The sequence below is a fragment of the Coloeus monedula genome (genome assembly GCF_965178545.1).
Source record: "Coloeus monedula genome assembly, chromosome: 8".
NCBI classification, from domain to species: domain Eukaryota; kingdom Metazoa; phylum Chordata; class Aves; order Passeriformes; family Corvidae; genus Coloeus; species Coloeus monedula.
The window spans coordinates 24607437-24625992 of record NC_138788.1 but is presented as its reverse complement, the minus strand read 5'-3'; the positions used below and the strand labels follow the sequence as shown (position 1 = coordinate 24625992).

Genomic DNA, 18556 nt, shown 5'->3' with positions numbered 1-18556 from the left:
AGCTGCCCAACACGGCCCCACGGCGAGGCTGCGTGGGCTGCCAAGGAGGCAGCATGACCTGGGCAGTGCACGGGGGCAGGAGCGGGGCTGGCGAGTCCATTGTGGGCCGCGGGCTATCGGTACCGACAGGCCAGCGCGTTCACATTCTTCACCACGTAGAAGCTCATAGTCAGCGGGGGGATGACCAGGGTGCGGCCGGCCCGCAGCGGGCGAGGCTTCAGCTCGGGGAGAGTCCCGTCATCCACCATGGCCAGCGGCTGCCCGTTGAGCTGGACTGACCTGTGGGACCAGGGGAGGGTCAGCGCAGCGGCACTGAGGATGGGACAGTGGTGGCAGTCCCAGCCACCAGCATCAAACTTACTTGGAGTGGAGCCCGTCCTTGCCATAGGGCTGCAGCAAGTACTGGTGGACAATCTTATCCCGCAGCGTCCCTGCCAGCTTGATTTTCTTCCGGGAGCGATGCAGGTTGATGATGTAAAGGGTGATGGATCCCCGGACATAGTTGTGACTGCAAAGGGGAGAGTGGGAGATGAGGGCTGCACTGCCGTGTGCCCAAGGAGCATCACGTCCAAGAAGGGGCTTGGGGGTCTCTGCAAGAACTGGCCTCGTGGAGACATCCAGATTCACCATCCTGCTGCCCCTTCACAGGGAGATGCCACCTTCCCATCATGAAGCCTGGCTCTGTGACAAAACCTTTCAACCCCCCTCTTCAGCCAGCAGTGACACTGCACAGGAGGATGCTGCAACGGTGTCCAGAGTGGGGGTGGCCCAGGACAGAGTGTCAGTCCCAGGACAGCTCCCGCAGCCTTGCAAGGAGGAGGCTGAGAACGGAGGGGAGCTCTGTGCGTGAATGGCGTCTGCCCCCTCCACCCCAGGCACCTGACAGACAGGTCCAGACACTGATCCTCTGTCCCTGCCTAATCAGGCAGCCCCAAACAAAGGCTATAAAGCACTTTGCACCTGTCAGTTACTGGACAAGGTTTCCTACCGAGCTGGAGGCATGTTGAAAGCATCTGGACTGTGTAAAGAAACAGCTTCTCCTCCTCCACAATAGCAACTTGTGTCCGCGGAGGAGGTGGCCGCCCCCCCGGCTCGCTGAGGTGCTTTCAAAGACCTTATCAGCGAAACAATAACCAGGCCAGGCTCCTCGGCAGCGCGGCCTGGCGAGTAACCCGACCGACCGGGGGCCCCTCGTGTGAAATCCACTCCCTTGATCTCTGCTGCCCAGGCTGCCCGGCGGCCACTGCACCGGTCCCAGCCGGCCCCGTTCCCAGGCGCGGGCTTGCCACAACTTTCATCGGAGGCATCGCCATCCCGGCGCTCTCCCTTCAGTGTGACAGCGGCCAGAGCAGCACCTGACTGAGTATCCTGGGAAGCCAACCTGCCCCAGCGTGTCCTTGTCGGTCCCCATCTCCTGGGGATACCACTTATCCCACCCTGTAACCCTCAGCCTTCCTTGCTCTGCTTACTTGTGGTAGCTGGTGCAGTGGGCATAAATCCGGAGCTTGTCTCGAATGACTCTGCCGGGCCGGGGTTTCCTCTGGAGACCGGCCACGTGGATCGCCAGCACCTTAGGACCAATGAGGCGCTTGTAGAGTAGGGACAGCCAGTAGTCCTGGGGGTCAGAGGGGACAGTCAGCAGCAAAACAGCCCCTACTCACAGAGGGCGTGGGCAGGAAAGGCTGGCTCCCCGGCTTGCAGCCTGGCAAAATTCTGGCTGTTGGGGTGAAAATGTTGTGTGCCAGATGTCTGCCTTGGGATGAGCTTTTTTTGAGCGGTCCAAGCCATGATGGCATGGATGTTTCCAGGGAAGAGATTCAGGGAGGAATACATTGCCCACGCTGAGAGACGTGGGTACCCTCTGAAGGAGCTCAGCTTTTGGCTGGGTTGCAGAGCATGGGGGGCAGCATGAGTACCCTTGCACATACCCATGGACGCACACATAGCCATGCTGTGGAGCTGCACACCAGCTCCAGCTGATGCGCACAGGGTGGTGATGTCACCGGAGCAGGCTCTTCCCCCACTCTTTACACAGAGCTGGAGCACACCAGAGCTCTCCCCTGCTCTTTGTCTCTGTTCATGGCACATCAGCTTTTGGGATTGCTGAGGGTACTCAGCTTTCCAGAGGTATTTCTCCCATTTTAAAGCCTCCTGTGGAGCATGGGGAAGCCAAGCAGTCAAGAAAGAGGAAATGCTCAGACCCTACACGCATAAATGGTGCAACCTTAATTACGTCACCACACACTACTTTTTCCCGCAGGGCACGGCCTCGCTCGGCACACAGGATGGGCCCCAAGCCCTGGGGAGGGAGGTGAGGCTGTGTGGTGACGGAGGCCGCTGCCGGCAGGGCCCCCCACTCATCCGCTGCAGAAGCTGGGAGGTGTGTGGTAAATGAAGCAGTGTTGTGGGAAGGGAAAGGGCAGGCTCAGGCCCTTGCCTGCTGTTCTGCAGGATGGGGCTCTGGCCCCGCTGCTGCTCCAGGCACACCAGGTGATGCTGGGGAGATGGAGCCTCGCCCTGCTTCTCTGAGGGCTGCCTGTGGGTGCTGAGGCACCTTCACACACATGAGCACTCTGGATGAACACCCTCTGAACAGCTCAGACTGGATATCCTAGAGCGGCCATGTGCCCCAGGGCAATTGGGATGATCCCCCTCCCTGCTGGGCCTGTCAAACATCCAGCAACGATGGTCACAGTAGCACCAGGGGCTGCTCTGCTCCTCAGGTCTGACCTGCACAGCGAGGAGGAAATGAGTACTGAACAAGCACCCTGTGGCTCTGCACAGTGCCTGGGAAGGGCAAGGAAAGCCCCACATGGTCAGGATAGTGTGAGGAAGGGGTCTTGCATCCCAGAAGGGCATGTGGTTGGGAATGGGGTCTCCAGGCCCCCAGATGCAGGGCAGAATGGGCAGGTGGAAGTGCAGATATCTCATATAGACTCAGTTATCCGTCCTGTCTGTGGGGAGCCCTCACACAACCCCTGATTAACATGCATTTTGGGTAAAGAGGTCGGCATATAAAACCGAGCAGCGGGGCACCAGTGACCAGCATAAGGCCAAAACCCACCAGCCAGATGGGACTGCCAGCCCCATGCTCTTTCCAGCTCAGCAGAAGCTGATCTGTTCCATCAGCACTTAGCTGGTCTGGCAAAGAGAGATCCAGACACACTTCTCACTTTCTGGGCAAGATCTTGGCACAATGCTAGAGGAAAAGCCACCTTCTGTTCTCTTCTTGCTACTCCCAGCCAAAACCACGGGGCTTTGTGCCACACCAGCCTGGTAACTGCTTCCTCTGCAAACTCTGGGCCCCGAAGGAGATGTGAGTGTGAAGAGGAGAGTGAGGAGAGGCTCGTGTAGCCTGAAAAGGCTCAGCCACAAGGCCAAAGCGCCCAGGGAGAATGAGCTGCAGTTGCTTAATGCTGCTTATGTGTGCTGTAAACGAGGCCACGCCACTGTCCCTGACCCTGCTGGCTTGTTGGACTACTTTACAGCCTGGGGATGTCCCTGCCTGCACCAAGCTTCTGTGGGAAGCAGTGCCAGCCTGTGCTGCTCAGGCTCACAGCAGGCAGGAGAAAGTACTGCTGTCTCTCTGGCCAGCCACCCTGATTAGCGGTCATTAGATGAGTAACTACTTGAGTTTGCAGTGAGGACAAAGCTAAGTGCAGACTTCAGTGTTTAGTCCCATGGTCATGAGTTAAAACTAAGTCTGGTGTCCTGAGCTACCTTGTCAGCTCAGGCTCTTAGGTCTTTTCTAGAAGCCCTCTTGGGCTTTCTTACCTCCTCTCCATATTTCCACTGATGAGATGCTGCTTTCACCCACAAGTGATGGGGGTGATAGAGGCCAGACTCTCGGTGTCTGCCCTCAGAATTTCCACATGGATCTCAAGAGGTGTTCTGCAGGGGACTCTTGATGGTCTTGCCTCCATGGGGAGCTGGCACCAGCAGCTCCAGCCTCCAGCTGAGCACCCACCCCTCTGGGCTGGGTGGTCCCCAGAGATTTGCTGCTTTGACATTAGTGTCCCTCCACTCTCAAAGCTCAGCAGCAGCAAGGTTTGTAATGTGGGGATGCTGGGAGCTGCCCAGCCCCATGACCTGCCCCAGCTGCTGCCAAATCTCACATCTCAGCATATGCTCTTCCCAAGGATGCTCTGACAAACCCTGCAGAGCTGGGGGAGTCAAGCCCCAGGCTCCTGCCATGATGGCTCATGGGCAGAGCTGTGCCATTCAGCATGTCCCCAGCCGGGCACAAGGACAGATGCTTGTCTCTCTGAAAAGTTTTGGCTATGTTTTGTGAGCTTCTGGCCCAGCTAAGGGTACCCAGCTTTTCTGAGAAGAAACTCCCATGCAGGTGCCATGAGATGGGTGAGACAGTCAGCAGTGATTTAGGGTGAGCTGTTCTGCAAAGTATGAGGTGATCATGGCTGAGTGTGCAGTTATTTCAGCACAGGCAATGCCTCCAGGGCAGTGCAGGGACCACTGTGTCCCTCCAACATCTGCAGGAGATGAGAGGGGAGAGCAGTGATTTTACCTCACCTTGCTGGCAAAGCTAGCTCCAAAGTCTCAGTTTCAAGAAGGATGTGAAAATACCAAAGAGAGTTCAAAGGAGGGCCAGAAAAATGACCCGGGGCTGAAAAAGGAGTTGTCAGCACTGGTCTCAAGGCACTTGAGCTCTTCAGCTCACTGCAGGGGAGCACTGAAGACAGCTGCAGCTTTTCGCATCATCTCAAATCCACTTCTGTGAGAGGCCAAAATGATGTTATTTGCAATAAATTACCAGGACCTGGTGACACCAAGCACTTGGATGATGAATTACACACACACACACCTAGCACGACTGAAACAAACCTGCTGAGGGCAGACATTTTCCCCAGCTGGGCTGATGCTCCAGGGCTGCTCCTTCCACTGGCGTGAGTGAGCCCCAGTAAAAATCACACCAGGGCTGCTGGGCACCTGCAGCTACCAGCTCCTGTTCAAATGGGACAAGCTTGGGAAATAGCTGCTCTTGAAACCCAGTTTGGCTGCAATCAGGGTGGCTTTTCCACTATCAGTGACCTCTTCCTGAGCCCCCGACAGCAGGTGGCACCTACTCCCATGTGGCACAGCCTGTGCAAGCAAGTTCCCCAGGCTGGCAGTGCCCACACACCCCTTGCAAGGATGTGCAGTGTGGTGCTGGACATCCTGTCAGGGGCAGCTCCAGCAATGTCCAGGGAGACAGGTTGCTCCAATCAGTGCAACTGCAGAAAGGATTTGTCTTTTGAAGTCACAGAAGACTCTTACTGAGAGGGCTGAGCCAGCAATACAGCTGTAGCAGTAGAGGGGGTATAGCAGAGAGGAATCTGGTTTGCTATTAGTCCCACGGGAATTGAGGGATCTTTCTTGCTTTAATTACTTTGCAGACCCATCAAGCAGCACTGCAGGTGAGGAGCACCTGAAGGCAAAGCCCTCCTGTGCCTCAGGAGCTCTCCTGTCTGGAACCCCTGATTTGTGGGCAGGAGGGGTGCTTGTGTTGAGTGAGCTGATGTGCAGAGCTCAGGGAGCCTCATCTTCTGAACCCCATGGGGCCAGTGAGACGTACAAGCTTTCCACTAGAGAGGGAAAGCCCAGAGGGTCCCACTTGATCTCTTTGCACATTTTACTTCATTGGAGAAAGTTTAGAGACTTCAGCTTTTGGAAACAAGGTTGATTAGGCAGACCCTGAGGCAGAACTATTAGCCAGACCCTCTTGTCTGCAGAGCCATCAGAAGTGCAGGAGTTATCCCCACGCTCTCTCCTAGAGGCAGCAAAGCAGCTCTGCTGCCCACCTGAGTTTGTTCAGCTCCGCGCTCTCCACGTGTGAGAAGATGTTTCCATAACCAGAAAACCAGAGTAAAAGAGCCATAGCCCTTCAGTCTCCTGGGGACTGTAACCAGCAAAGGCTGCTGAACTTCAAACGAGTTGGCTGTGAGCCTGTGGTGCACAGCCTCCTCTGGCTGGGGCTTCCAGGGCATAGCTCTCTGTTCCCAAGTCACCAGCAGCATCAGCTGGCTGCTGCTCACCCTATTCCTCTTTCTATTGCTTCTTCTCGCTTCTGAAGGTGCCCAAGTTCTTCCCCTGTGCCTTAGGCACACTCGAGTTTCAACAGCCTGTTACAGAGAGCTCCATTCCTGCACCTTCATCTGCATTTTTCCACAGTCCCAGCAACCTGTATGGAGATAACGGCTGGCTGCTCTGAACATCACAGGACAGAGAGCTTTGCTCTTTTATCCCTTTGTTGAGCCTGATGGCTTGTTTTTGGCAAAAGCATCTTACAGAAAAGTAGTGATTGTGGTTGTGAAGACTTGAAGGGATGGAGAAGCTGCTGCTTCCCAAGGAGCCTCTTCCGGCAGTTGCATATCCGCACTGTTAACAATCCCACTCCTTATTTTTGTCTTGAATTTGTCTGGCTTCAGCTTCCAACCGGTGGTTCTTGTTCTTTCTTTTTCCACTAGATTAAAGAGATCCTCACCATCCAAAGCTTTCTCCCTGCGGAGGTCCTTACATCCTGTTCAAGCCATAGCTGCTTGTTCCTTCAGCAAGGCTGGATAATTCTGCTTTTAAAGTTATCCCTGAGTTTTATGTGCTTCTTAGGGGGAGTTAAAGGTTTTCTCAGCCAAATGCTGTACAAGGTCCTGTGACAAGCAGAGCGGGGCAGAGCCTCATCCCAAAGGGAAAAACTTTTTTCTGAAGTCAAAATCATCAGCTGCAGACACTAATGCTGCCCTCGCGAGCTCTCATGCCCCCACCCTCAGGGACATGATCTGTTTGCTGTTCTGTGTGTGCCCCCTCCTTGTGTGGAGGTTCTGGAGAACTGAGAAGTCTCCTACAACATTTGCTGCTGTACTGGGGACGTCTGTGAGTGAGCACCATGGGGGACACTCCAGAGAGGGTCTATGAATGGGGAACAAGGCTGCTTCTAGCCCCAAACAAGGGGGCTTCACGTGGACTGGGCTGCCAGAGGCTGGTGGCACCAGCAGGGGAGGAGGAGGCAGCACACAGAGATGCTGCAGAGAAGCGGCCCCTTGGATCTTCCCTGTGCTCTGCCCCTCCTGGGCAGGACAGACTTTTGCCTTGATCCAGACACCTCTGCCCATGAAAGGAATGGCTGATGCTGACCAATTCCTTTTTTGTTGAGGCCAGGTCCCTGCAGGAGCCCCACCACCAGTTCCCTGAAGCTGCAGACAGTCTCTGCCTGGGCATCTGTTGCGTTCACCATGCTGATCCGCTTCCTTCCTGCTCTAACGGCTGCGAACACCTCATCTCACACCACTCTTTCCTGCGTTGCATTATGCCTTTACATCTTCCTGCAGCTTTCTCTTCAGGCAAGTGATCTACAGCAAAATTCCTACCGTGGGAGCAACAGCCACAGGAACTGTGCTGCCAGGCACCAGTGGCACTGAGGGGACAGCCTGCCCAGAAAACAGGGAAGTGGTGAGTAGGATGTGAACCCTGCCTACTGCCCTTCACAGCCTGGCCCCAGCCAGTGGCCTCCACCTTCTTGGGATCTGAGCAAATGGAGGAACAGCCAAATCTCTCTTTTGTCATCACCTCTCCCTAACAGGGTCCAGGCGATGGAGGCTACAGGAAGGGAGCGGAGCTGCCAGATCACAGGGCTTGGAAACCAAATGCAATTTTTCTGTTTCCTGTTCTTCCAGAGCACAAATCCACTCTGGGAATGGTCCTTCTGCCCCACCTCATCCACAGCCCTGGGATGGCTTTGTGACCAAGGTGGGCAGGTTTCACACTAGCATAGTGCCTCTGAGAGGTGTGGGCAGTGGCTGTGTCTGTCCTTCCAAGACCAAGATGCTGCTGCTGCTGCTGGTCCCAGATGGAGTTTGTCTCTGCCCCATCCTCCAGCGCAGGAGGAACAGACTGGCTCCAGCTCTGCACATGTCTTGCAGCTCCGGCGGGTGGGTGCCAGAGCTGCTAGCACAGCATGGCTTTGATTCATTTGAGAGTCCATGCATCTGCACTTCAGAGACCTTTTTTTCTGATGCACCAAGAGGGAAAGGCCCCATTACCCACTGTGACAGCAAGCAGAGTTTAGGTGCTTTAAATCTGTCTCCTTGTTCACAGATACAATGATCCTCAGAGCTAACCTGGAACTCCTGGAAGGAGACAGAGTGCAGAAAGCAGACAATGCCTCAGTCCTTGAGACATGATGGAAAGGACAAGGTGGTGGATGCCCTGCTCAAACTTGCTCCAGGCAGTTGTGCCAAGGCTCGCTGGAAGACTTCCACAGGGCACCGTTTCCACTCTGCCTTAAGCAGACCATGGTTTCGCTTGACATCTCATGGGAGAGCTTTTCCCCCATGCACACTTGAACTGCCCGGGATTTCATCCCTCCCGTCTGTGGTCAGAGCAAACGTCCTGTAACAACAGCTCCTGCCAGTCCTTGCTTCTCCCACCCCTTCCCTGCCTGCAGGCATCACTCCCACCAGAGCTAGTGCTCCAGCGTGCAGGGCAGATGGGGGTGCCAGACGCCCGCGCAGCAGACTTCCAGTCATCAGGAACAGCTTCCGTGTGTGTACAAGCTCCATTGAAACTCCTCACTCTCCCCACCCGTTGCCACTCCCAGACTTGGGACCGTGCCTCTGACGGCATGACACATGGCACATGGCACATGGCACGCTGCAGTCCGACCTGACCACCCTGTCCTAGACGGTGACCTGCAGCCGAGGGTCGCCGCGGGGGCAACAGCAGCCACAGCGCTGCTCTGGCAGCTCGGCCGGCTGCATGTGCGCAGCGCGGTGACAGTGCGGGACGTGCAGATGGGCGGGTGCAGCAGCAGGGCTGGATTCCCCTGGCCCTTCGGGGCGGGCATGGGCACAGGTGGGCAAGGACCCAGCCCCCGCAGCCCTGGCCTGGGGAGGACCCCGTCGGGGGCAGCGCGGGGGCGGAAGAGGTACCGGCTGGGGGGCCGGGTGGGACCTTCAGCTGCAATTAGCAGCGCCTCCTGCCAAGCCAGCTCAGCTAATGAGCGCACCGGGGAGCGTGTACGTGCAGCCGGCGGGAGCGCGGCCGGGGACCCGCTCCCGCTCCTGGCACCTCACCGGAGGGCCCCTTGCCTCCTCGGACTCGGAAACTGTGGGATCCGGAAACCTGGGGGGGGGGGCAACCCATTCCCCAGTGGGAAGGTGCTCGGAACAGGTCAGATAGACCTAGTGTGAGCCCAGGGCCCTCCCTCCTCCAGGACAGACAGTGGTATTCTTTCCCATTGTGTTCTCCTCAGTGCCTTTGGGCAAAGCCAAGGAGGTGAAAAATCACCCGCAGCATCCAAGCATCTGATCACAGCACCATTGGGCACAGACCTTCGCACTGCTGTGATGCTTTCTCAAGGACGCCATCAATTCACAGGCAATATCATATTGTCTTCTACCACCACAGCTGAGCAGGCAGCCCCTGCTGTCGATTCACCCTTGATCCCTCCAGGACTTCCTTATCCTGTATATGAATCTTATATGCAGAAAAGAGCTTTAAATGTCTACCAAACCCAGTATCTCACTGCCCATACTCTTCAGGGGAAGAGGAGCTCTTTAGGCCCCATGAGGAGCCACAGGAAATGGAAGTCTGGTTTTCAGCTTTGGCTTTTCTTTGGAGTTTGTGTTCCTCAAACCCTGCCTAGAACTATGCCCAAGTTTTTTCTCTGCATAGATGTAACCTTACAGCATTGTACATTAAAGGAGCAGAAATCAATATCAGGGATGGATAAAAAAGTAGTGAGTGCCACGTGGAAGAGCACTGAAAAAGGTCTTTAACATTCTGTAAGAATATGAAGAGAAATCTCATGCCTGCCTGGGGTGAAATAAATGTATTGCTTCCCTCTGGACTGTTTCAGAGAGATATTAAGGAAAGAGAGATAGACTATGTACGTTGCATGCCTGAAATGATCCTAGAGGTACTAAATGCCAGATCAGCATTTTGAAGGCACTGCCCTGTGAAGAGCGAGTATTGGTGCTGCTCCTGCCCTCCTTCCCTCCACTCCTTACTCCCACACACGTACAGGTTTAAGTGCAGGCAGGCAGACTGATGTACCTGCAAAAGGCTTTATTTGAAGGGCTCCTCTGACTATTATACAGCTGACTGCCCCAATCATTCAGGAAGAAAAAGCACTCCAACCATACATGAAAATGTTATCTCAAAAATAACAAGGCAGTAAAACACTTGAGCTCAGAGGGAGAGTGGACAGGCAATTCTGGCAACCAGGATGGGCACTCAAGCTGCCCTTCCATGAGTGAAGGACCTGGAGGGGCACACAATGACCAGGTCCCTTGCAAGACATCCACAAAGCCACAAAATACCGCTGAGCTCATGAGTCAGCTGTGTGTGGGAAGCCCAGCAGAGATGTGAGCATCTTCCTAATTTCACTGAGAAGCTTCAGTGCCCCTTGGCCACACTGCTGCCACCTGAGGCCATCCTCTTATTGAGCAAGCAGGCATCAGCAGCGGCAGAGGAGGAGAAGGTGCAAAGACTGCTCCGGGGAGCCCAGGCCTGGCTCCCAGCTCCCTGAGGAGCTGCCAGCTGGAGCTGTGATTGATGCCGCGGCGGTGCAGCCCTTCTCTCAGCAGACAGCTGAGAGCTGCCTCACGCCCAGCCGGCGTTCGGAAACCTCTTTGTCATGGCAGCTAATGAGCAGATTGTATTTCACAGCGCCGCGGCCCCGCACAGGTACAGCCAGCGGCTTTTATCTTCCTGATAGCTCCCACGGGAAAAGAGCAGCAGCTATCCCGCGGAGCAGGTCACGGCCCGGTCTTGCTGGGCTTTATGGTGTTTGCAGCTTTTAAACCCTTTGTCGGTTTTCACCTGCCTGTAGCTCTTCTATAGCACAGGAGTGCAGAGAAAAGGGTTGTGGAAGCACCCACCAGAGTTTGTGCAGGAAGAAACTGTGGTGGGATGTGGGATCAGTGCTGAAGCACATGGGAGAGTGAGGAAACAATCATGATAGCGATTGGCATCTAATGTATTGGGAGACTTATCTTTAAAACAACAGCAAAATCCAAGTTAAAACTTCCATTGTGTTTAACAGCCCAGGGTTTATTCCTCTAACTCCTTCCCTGGCTTTAATCCCGTTCTGAACTGCACTCCTTCTCCAGCCACTCTGGGCCGCTGCCCTGCTGTGCCAAGAGAGCTGGCCATGGGCCACCCTCTGACCTGCTGTGCCAGGAGAGCTGGCCACAGCCACCTGCTGCCCTTGTGCACCCAGCAGGAGGAGCTGGCCTCCACCTGTCCAGCCAGGAGCAATCCAGGGGGCCCTGAAGCCCTGGGAGAAGGGGTGATGTGGCTTGGCCAGGGAAATTGGCTCTTCAGGAGAAAACCATCAAGTGCTAGCTGCAGGCTCAGGTTCATCTCAAACAAAGCTCAAAGCCCCCCCAGGTTCTCCCTACCTGGGCCCCCAGAGCTGGTGGGTGTGCCTGCTGGAAGGCTGCATGTGGGAGCAGACCAAGGTGCTCCAGGAGATACCCAGAGCAGTGCAGGCAGTGGGCCTGCTCTCCTGCTCTCTGGTTTGCTCTCTGGAGCCAGCCTGATGCTCAGGGATGCTGTTGCAGGGATGCTGTTTTCATCGCCTGAGTAGGTAGAGCTGACTGAGATGCAGCTCCCTCAGACTTTGCTCCCCTGCAGCCACCCTGAGATCCTGGCACAGCACTGAGGGCAGGCTCACAGTGTCAGGGTTGTGCACATCTCCGACAGGGATCCCCAGCCTGCTGGCAGTGTCTGCTGGGTCATGGACCAATCCCTTCTAGGGGAGATGCAGAGCACCCAGCCGCTCTGCCAGGCTCTCTGCTTACAAGGCAGTGTATTTACTAAGCCCCAGAGGAAAAGGAAACCTGCTACTTCTAACAGGATTTTTCATATGGTTTCCTTATCAGCCCCATGTGTTCTGGGAGTTCCCCTCTGCCCAGGTGTTTCTGAAGAGTGAGGGATTTTGTGGGGCACTGGTGAGGACCACTGCTCACGGTGAAGCTTTCACCTTGGTTTCTAGAGGTCTGAAATCAGGTGCTGAAGCTCCATCCTGGCTTCTCCATGGCCAGCTCAACACTAGCAATCCAGCTGATGCCCCATGCCATGCATGGTAATCCTGCCACATCCATCCTTCCGACTCACCAGCCTGCCCTGGCACCCCTCAGTGGCACCAGCCTCCCTCCTGTGCTATGGACCCTGAGGCATTAGATGAAATTTCAGCTACAGAGGTATCACTCTCCCATCTGCCTCCAACATGTTGCACTTGACATGAACTAACATCTCCTATTAACACTCTAAGGAACAGATCTGGAAAATTCATTTTCCAGCAGAGTTCAGAGACGCCACAAGGAGAGAACCTCCCCAAATGCGCAAGGAGAAGGCAGCACCAGCACGACATTCCTGGGCAGACCTACCGGCAAGGGGTTGAAGTTCTGGTCCACCAGGTGGTTGTGGCCGTGGTCGAGGAAGGAATGCCGCACCACCACGTCGATGCCCTGGCTGGCCAGCAAGCCCAGCGTGTTCAGCCACCTGGGGACAGAGGGAACAGAGCTGGGGCACCATGGGGGGGGGCTGGGGGAGCACCATGGGGGGCTGCCTGGTCCCAGTGGCACAGCTGCTCTCATGCGTCTGACCTGATCCCTGCTCCAGCACCTGAGCTGAAGTCTCCAGAGGGTTTAGTGAGCTGGGCATTAACTGGCTCCCACTATCCCTGCCCCAGCAAATCTGCATGTTTCTCCCCCTGCCCCAGCTGTGCCCAGCTTGCATGTCCCAAACCTGTGCCTGAGCCTCTGTGTGCACCCCAATATCTCAGCCCTCTGCCCAGAGCCTGGGGTGCTCCCCCAGCCTGCCAGCACTCTGCACTCTCTGTCTGAGCAAGGCAGACCAGACCTTTGCACTGGCCTGCCTTCTCACACTCCCTGGGCAAGATCTTCAACTCTCACAGCCTGCCACAGCCTTGGTAGCCCGGGCTTGTCCCTGTGCTTCCCTGCAAAGCTTAGATAATCCTCCTCCATCTTTCATTATCACAGCCAGCTCTGAAGATCTGAAGTGGGGCTTTGCAGCAGGATGTCCAGGCCATGGGGCTATGCCAGTGGACAAGCCCCAGGAGCCAGGAATGGTTGTAGCTTCAAAGGAGAGAAAATGGAAAGCAGAGCTGAGGAGGGGTAATAGGGATGAAATGGAGAAGTTAACAATACTCAGGCTACCAGGGAGTACTGAGGGGGTCTCTGGGCATGGAGCTTGCCCTCTCCCAGCTGCAGTGCCTTTGCAGCGCCTCAGCCTGCAGAGCCCACGGAGGTGGCAGTGCCCTGGTGCTGGCAAGCCAGTGTCACTCACAGGAACCCAGCTGCATATGAATCGGAGAGGTTGTTCATGCCTCCAGCTGAGGTTGTGCCAACACCTTCCAGCCAGATCTTCTTCCCTGGTGTGTATGTGTTCACTACCTGCATGAGAGACAAAAGTAACCAAAATTACCCTGGGGAACCTCTGATTCAAAGCCAAGGCATACATTTCCTGTCCCACACCCTGGGAAGACTTGTGGAGACTTTTGGTGATGGCGCTGCTGGACAGTCAGTGCCGGCCTGGGCATGGCAGGTCACTCTGTGTCTTTACCTTGGCTGGGTGGGGGGACACTATTCCTCACTCTTTCCTGCCACTGCCACATGTCCACTTGCATCTTCTGGAGCTGCTCCCAAATGTACTCTCGTGTTCCCAGTCCCAGACCCTGCTCTTCCCCTTTAGTCTCCCCTTGCACTCCATCCCACAGACTGCACTCTCATGTTGCCTTACCTCTCCCTACCCCCTTGCAAGGTGGCTGCCAGCCATGGGGAGCCCCTGAGCCCCAATGGCTCTGCAGTGTGGGAGCACTGGGTCACATACTGGAGCCACATGGATTAAAGGTGTGTGGGCACCCAATGAGAAAGCAGTGGGATTCCTCCAGTCACAGATAGTCAGTCCCACAGCTGGGCAGGGGCTGCTTTGCCACCTGAAGGGTCTGTGGCACAGGTGGGACATGCAGGTCTGAGCATGCTGGCTCACCCCTTACAAGGCTTCAGCCAGCAGTGAACCTGTGAACAGACATCTGTGAGTGCCAGATGGGACAGGAGGGCTCAGATGGCCAGAGCTGCCCTCTCCCAGCCTGAGCAACCTTCGGCACCACACCCTATCTTCTCTCCTGCAATCCCACTTCTCCAGGCTGGGTGACAAGCTCCCACGACCAGATGTCTGCAAACCCAGCGGCCCCAGGAACGCTCTGCGCAGCCTGATGGATCCTGCCCCATTAGTGAGGAGCGATGGAATGTGCTGGATGGACTGGGATCCCTCAAAGATGTTAAATACGCCAGCTCTGGGCTGCCTCCCACTCACAGCCTGTGAGAGTCGACAACCCTGACTGAAGCCCCAGAGGTGTTGGCATCCTGCCTGTAATTATCTAAGCCCGCCACCTTCCCCGGTCGGAGAGGAAGCAATAAAACAGGGAAGTGGACAAGTCCAGCTGCTCTAATCAGCCCCGGCAGGATGCACGGACTCAGAGCCAAGCTGGAGGCCATTAGCACCCAGTGCTGTGCTTTTGCTCAGCCACACTGGCATTCCCAGGAGAGCCTTCCCCAGCCCTGCCCTGTCCGGGCCAAATTCTGGCCCATGGGTGCGAGGGTTCCCCTAAACTTCACCAAGGGCAGCTCCTTGCTGCTTCTGGTCTGGGAATGGATGGAGTCCCACTCCATTCCCAGCAGGCTCCAACCCGCAGCAGAGGTGGGACACGTGTCACCACTTTTGGCAGGGTATTATACCCCCAGTGGGGGCTGGGTCTCTTGCTTGTGACACAGTGATTCCACTGGCCACTGTGTCATGCCTCCCCCACAGCAGGAGTATCATCCACATACGTGGATGGCTCCCAGCTTGTGCCAGAGGGCTCAGCAAGCAGCTTCTCTCCTCCAGCTTTGCTGCACTGACCCTCTCATCCCCTTTCCCAGGGCCTCTTTGAGTTGTTTACTCATTCTATGGTTTCTCCCTGCAGGAATTACAAGTGAGACATTGTGGCGAGCGGTAAGAGTTGAAAACCTAGACAAGATGGGTGGATGGACATCTCCTCCAATCCCTAAGGCCTTTTTCACTCACTAGGTGTTCCTTATTTCTTCCAGGACTGATAGCTGAGCCTGTCAGTCACAGCCCTGGCCGCTGTATCAGCCAAAGCAGGGGGACCCTGCAAAGCCCTTGTCGTGTATCCCATTGTTAGATATGCAAGCTGGGTCCCCCAGACCAGTGAGGAAAGGAGCACTCATGAGTCAGGCAGAGCCATGGACTCTGACACTGCAGGCCAGCAACAGCTTGGTTTTTTGACAGTCAAAACATGATCAGCAGGGAGAAAGGAGAGTTGTTCATAATGGTCACAATTCTCCACTAGTGAGAATCACTCTGGGAATGCACCTGTCACTACTCTGCAAGCAACATTTCCAGGCACTGTGAGCAAGTTCAGTTTCTCCCTCATTTCATGCTGCTCCCTTCAAGAACAGATGGATGGGAGACTCAAGCCAGTCTTTGCATGGGGTTTGCTCCTGCCCTGTGTATCCAGCCTGTGTCCCAGCACACCTGCATAGCCCATGCTGTGCTGCAGCCTGTGGCCACTTCCCTCAAAACCCGCCGCACATCCCACCCTGGGGCCAGGCTTTGTGCTGCCTGGTGTTTCACCCCATGCCTGGTGTTTCAGCCCTGAATGAGGGCTGGCTGCATTTTGGGGGCAGCACAGGGCCCAGCAGCCACTCTCCCTCCCTACTCCATGCCAGCTCCCCTGCGAGTGTGGCGATGCTGAGCCCAGGCACTGCAGGCATGGTGCCCCCTCGCCCCTGCAGACCCTTTGCACTCGCTCACCTTCTGGATTTTCCTGATCTGGTCTGAGAGTGTGTCTAGCAGGCGTGTTTTCAGGAAGTCTGTCACTTTGGCCACTCGACCATCTATGTAGTAACTGGAAGGAAAATAAGAAGACAAGGTCAGAGAGCTGTGAGTGTCTCTGCCCCCAAACCATGTCCTCCTGTTCTGCTGCTGCCCCCTGCCAAGAAGCCTCCTTTGCTCTGGGCGAGTCCCTGCTTGCACCTTGTCCTATCCTGGCCCTCTGGCCATGCCTGTCTGGCAGATGCTTCAGTCTCCAAAACAGGATGTAAGGTGGACACAACCTGAACACTGAGCATCCTGCACTTCAGGAACCATGGGAAGTTTTGCAGTTTCTTAACTTTTGCTGGTGAAACTCTGGGGGAAGAATTCCAAAGGCTGGGAACAAAATGCCGCCTGCAAAGGCTTTGCAGCACTCTTGCACAACCTGCACCTTCCTTGCTTGCTTTTCCAGCAAAATCCACAGCTGAATCCCCCTTCAAGAAATGTCATGGCTGTCACCAGCAGAGGAAGTCCTGCTCTCACAGAAATACCTTCTGGCCTATGAATGCCAGGGAGTGTTTCCCATAGAGGGGGCTGATTCCTGCTCTCCTTGTGCTTGATTTTATAGAGTACAGCTACAGTGCTGCCCATAACCATGTGAATCATCTATCTTCAAGTGTGAGAGGAAGGCTCTGAAATGTCTCACTGCTGTCTCCTGGCTCCGGGACATTAGGTGAAGCATTCTGTCCTGACTGCACATACCCCATGTCTAGAGGTAATCCCAACCTGCTCCTCCTGAGGAAGTCTTGGGCTGGCACCTCTGCTCCATGCGAGGAGAAATGGCAGCCCATGCACATCTCCCAGAGGCTCCTGCCAGTCTTGCAGGGACCAGGATACCTGCTGCAGCATGCACTGGCATACCCCTGGGCCGGCCCTTTTCCTGATTAATAGGTTTTGCAAGAGAAACTTTATGAACCTTGTCCTCCCAAATCTGCAGTGTGCATCAGCCACTCACCACAACAAGCCCCAGAGTATGACAGAGCCATGCTGGGGGGATGGAGGTTCCCAGGAGCTGCAGCAGCTCTGGCTGGGGCTGGTGGGGCTTAGTCATTGCCTCCCATCCCCCACTGGATCTACGCCCACTTGGATTTCACCAGAGTTACACCGACCCTCTCTGCAGACCTCAGTGCAGCTGTGGGTGCTGGGATGCATAACGGGCTGAAGGCCTGGGCTCTGAAGAAAGGTGAATTCACCTTTCCAGCACTGCTTTCTCCATAACATGCATCTCGTCTGCACCAGTGAGCAGCTGTAGTAGTTGTAGTGGCTGTTTCACTTGGGTGCTGGAATGCAGGAGCATCCCCAAAGGATGCCGTGGGCTAACTCAGCTCAGACAGAGCACCTGGCTCATGTGCAACATGCACGAGTGCTTGGAGAGGATTTTTGTGTCTCACTGCTCCAAGTCACTAACTGTCCCAGAGCAGAATTCTATTACAGGCTCAACTTGCAAATGCATTACAGGAGAAGAACCTCCTCTGTCAACCCTCCCCCAGGCGTGCAGTCCCAGCTGTGTCCCCAGCGAACCACGGGAACATGCCAGGCACCCCCCAACACTGTGTGACCTGGGCAAAGAGGCAAGAGGCATTTCTGTACATCCATGGTGGCTGGAAGGTGCTAAGGGCGGAGATAATCTCCAGGGAGAATTTAGGAAGTGTTCGAAATCATTCTGATCACTCACACACTATTGAACCACTGGCTGCTGGGAGCAGAGCAGGTCTGTGAGCAGCAGGCAGTGGTGGGGTTTACACAGATTACTTTTTAAGACAAAATTACAAAGCAATATTCTCTGGGGATGGCAGATGTTTGGATTTTAGCACTGCACTTAAAAACTGAACAGAAACAACTTTTTCAGACTGCTGTGGACTAAAAACTCCATCACCTGGGCCGAAAACTGGCTGAAAGACCATAAAAAAAAGGTTGCATTCACAGGGAAAAGATGGAGTTAGATAAACCTCAATCTGTGTATGACCCCTCCAATGCATCAGGGTCTCTGTAGGGTTTAGCTTCTTGGCCAATATGGTCCCAGAGCCCAGGATAAACCCCTCAGAGAGCAAAGACAGGCTTGCACCTCGTCATCAGCTCATTCAAGCATAAGGTGTGCTCTGACATGTAGGTCCACTGCCAAGGGGAGAGGACCAGGAGCAGACCCAGAGGAGGCTCTGCCATCCCAGAGATCACATGGAGGCAGTCTGGGAAGGTGCTGTTGTGCTCAGCACACCCGGGACCCTACAGGGAAGAGAAATACCCTGGGATATGTGCCATGGTCACATTTTTTGACACCTTCATTAACAACACAGTGAAACAGAGACTGGTAGAGCCATGAAGGGCAGAAATGAAGTATCAGTATTCCTGCTTCAGTGTCAAGAAATCCTGGTAGCATATTTCCTGGGGGTGTGAAGAGGGAAACACTTCAGCTTTGGGTGTGTAAGAAAAGCATGAAGACAATTACAAGCTTCAGTAAAATGGGCAAGGATGTCTTGCAAATCTGCCTGGGAAGTTCTCAGTTGCCAACAGGTACTTTCATCCTCCTCAGACTAGGAAAAAGGGAAAATGGCACCAGTTGCACAAGTCTTGTGAGGAAGAGAGAGGAACTGAGCTCTGTGCTGATACCTGGCTGCTCAGGAATGGGTTCCCAGCTGTGGCATAAAGATGAGCTGAGAAC

The 18556-nt window shown here is 55.0% G+C and overlaps 1 protein-coding gene across 1 annotated transcript in view; it reads right to left on the bottom strand.

The window, feature by feature from the left end:
• Nucleotides 1–113: 113 nt before the first annotated feature.
• HPSE2 (heparanase 2 (inactive)) overlaps nucleotides 114–18556 on the bottom strand; it is a gene marked incomplete at both ends in the record, with an annotated part of 105549 nt that continues 87106 nt past the window's right edge. Inside the window, 6 exons of the mRNA XM_082286416.1 lie at nucleotides 114–279; nucleotides 362–508; nucleotides 1470–1615; nucleotides 12387–12501; nucleotides 13309–13415; nucleotides 15838–15931. Coding sequence (XP_082142542.1) covers nucleotides 114–279; nucleotides 362–508; nucleotides 1470–1615; nucleotides 12387–12501; nucleotides 13309–13415; nucleotides 15838–15931 — 775 coding nt within the window. The remainder of the gene's footprint in view (nucleotides 280–361; nucleotides 509–1469; nucleotides 1616–12386; nucleotides 12502–13308; nucleotides 13416–15837; nucleotides 15932–18556) is intronic.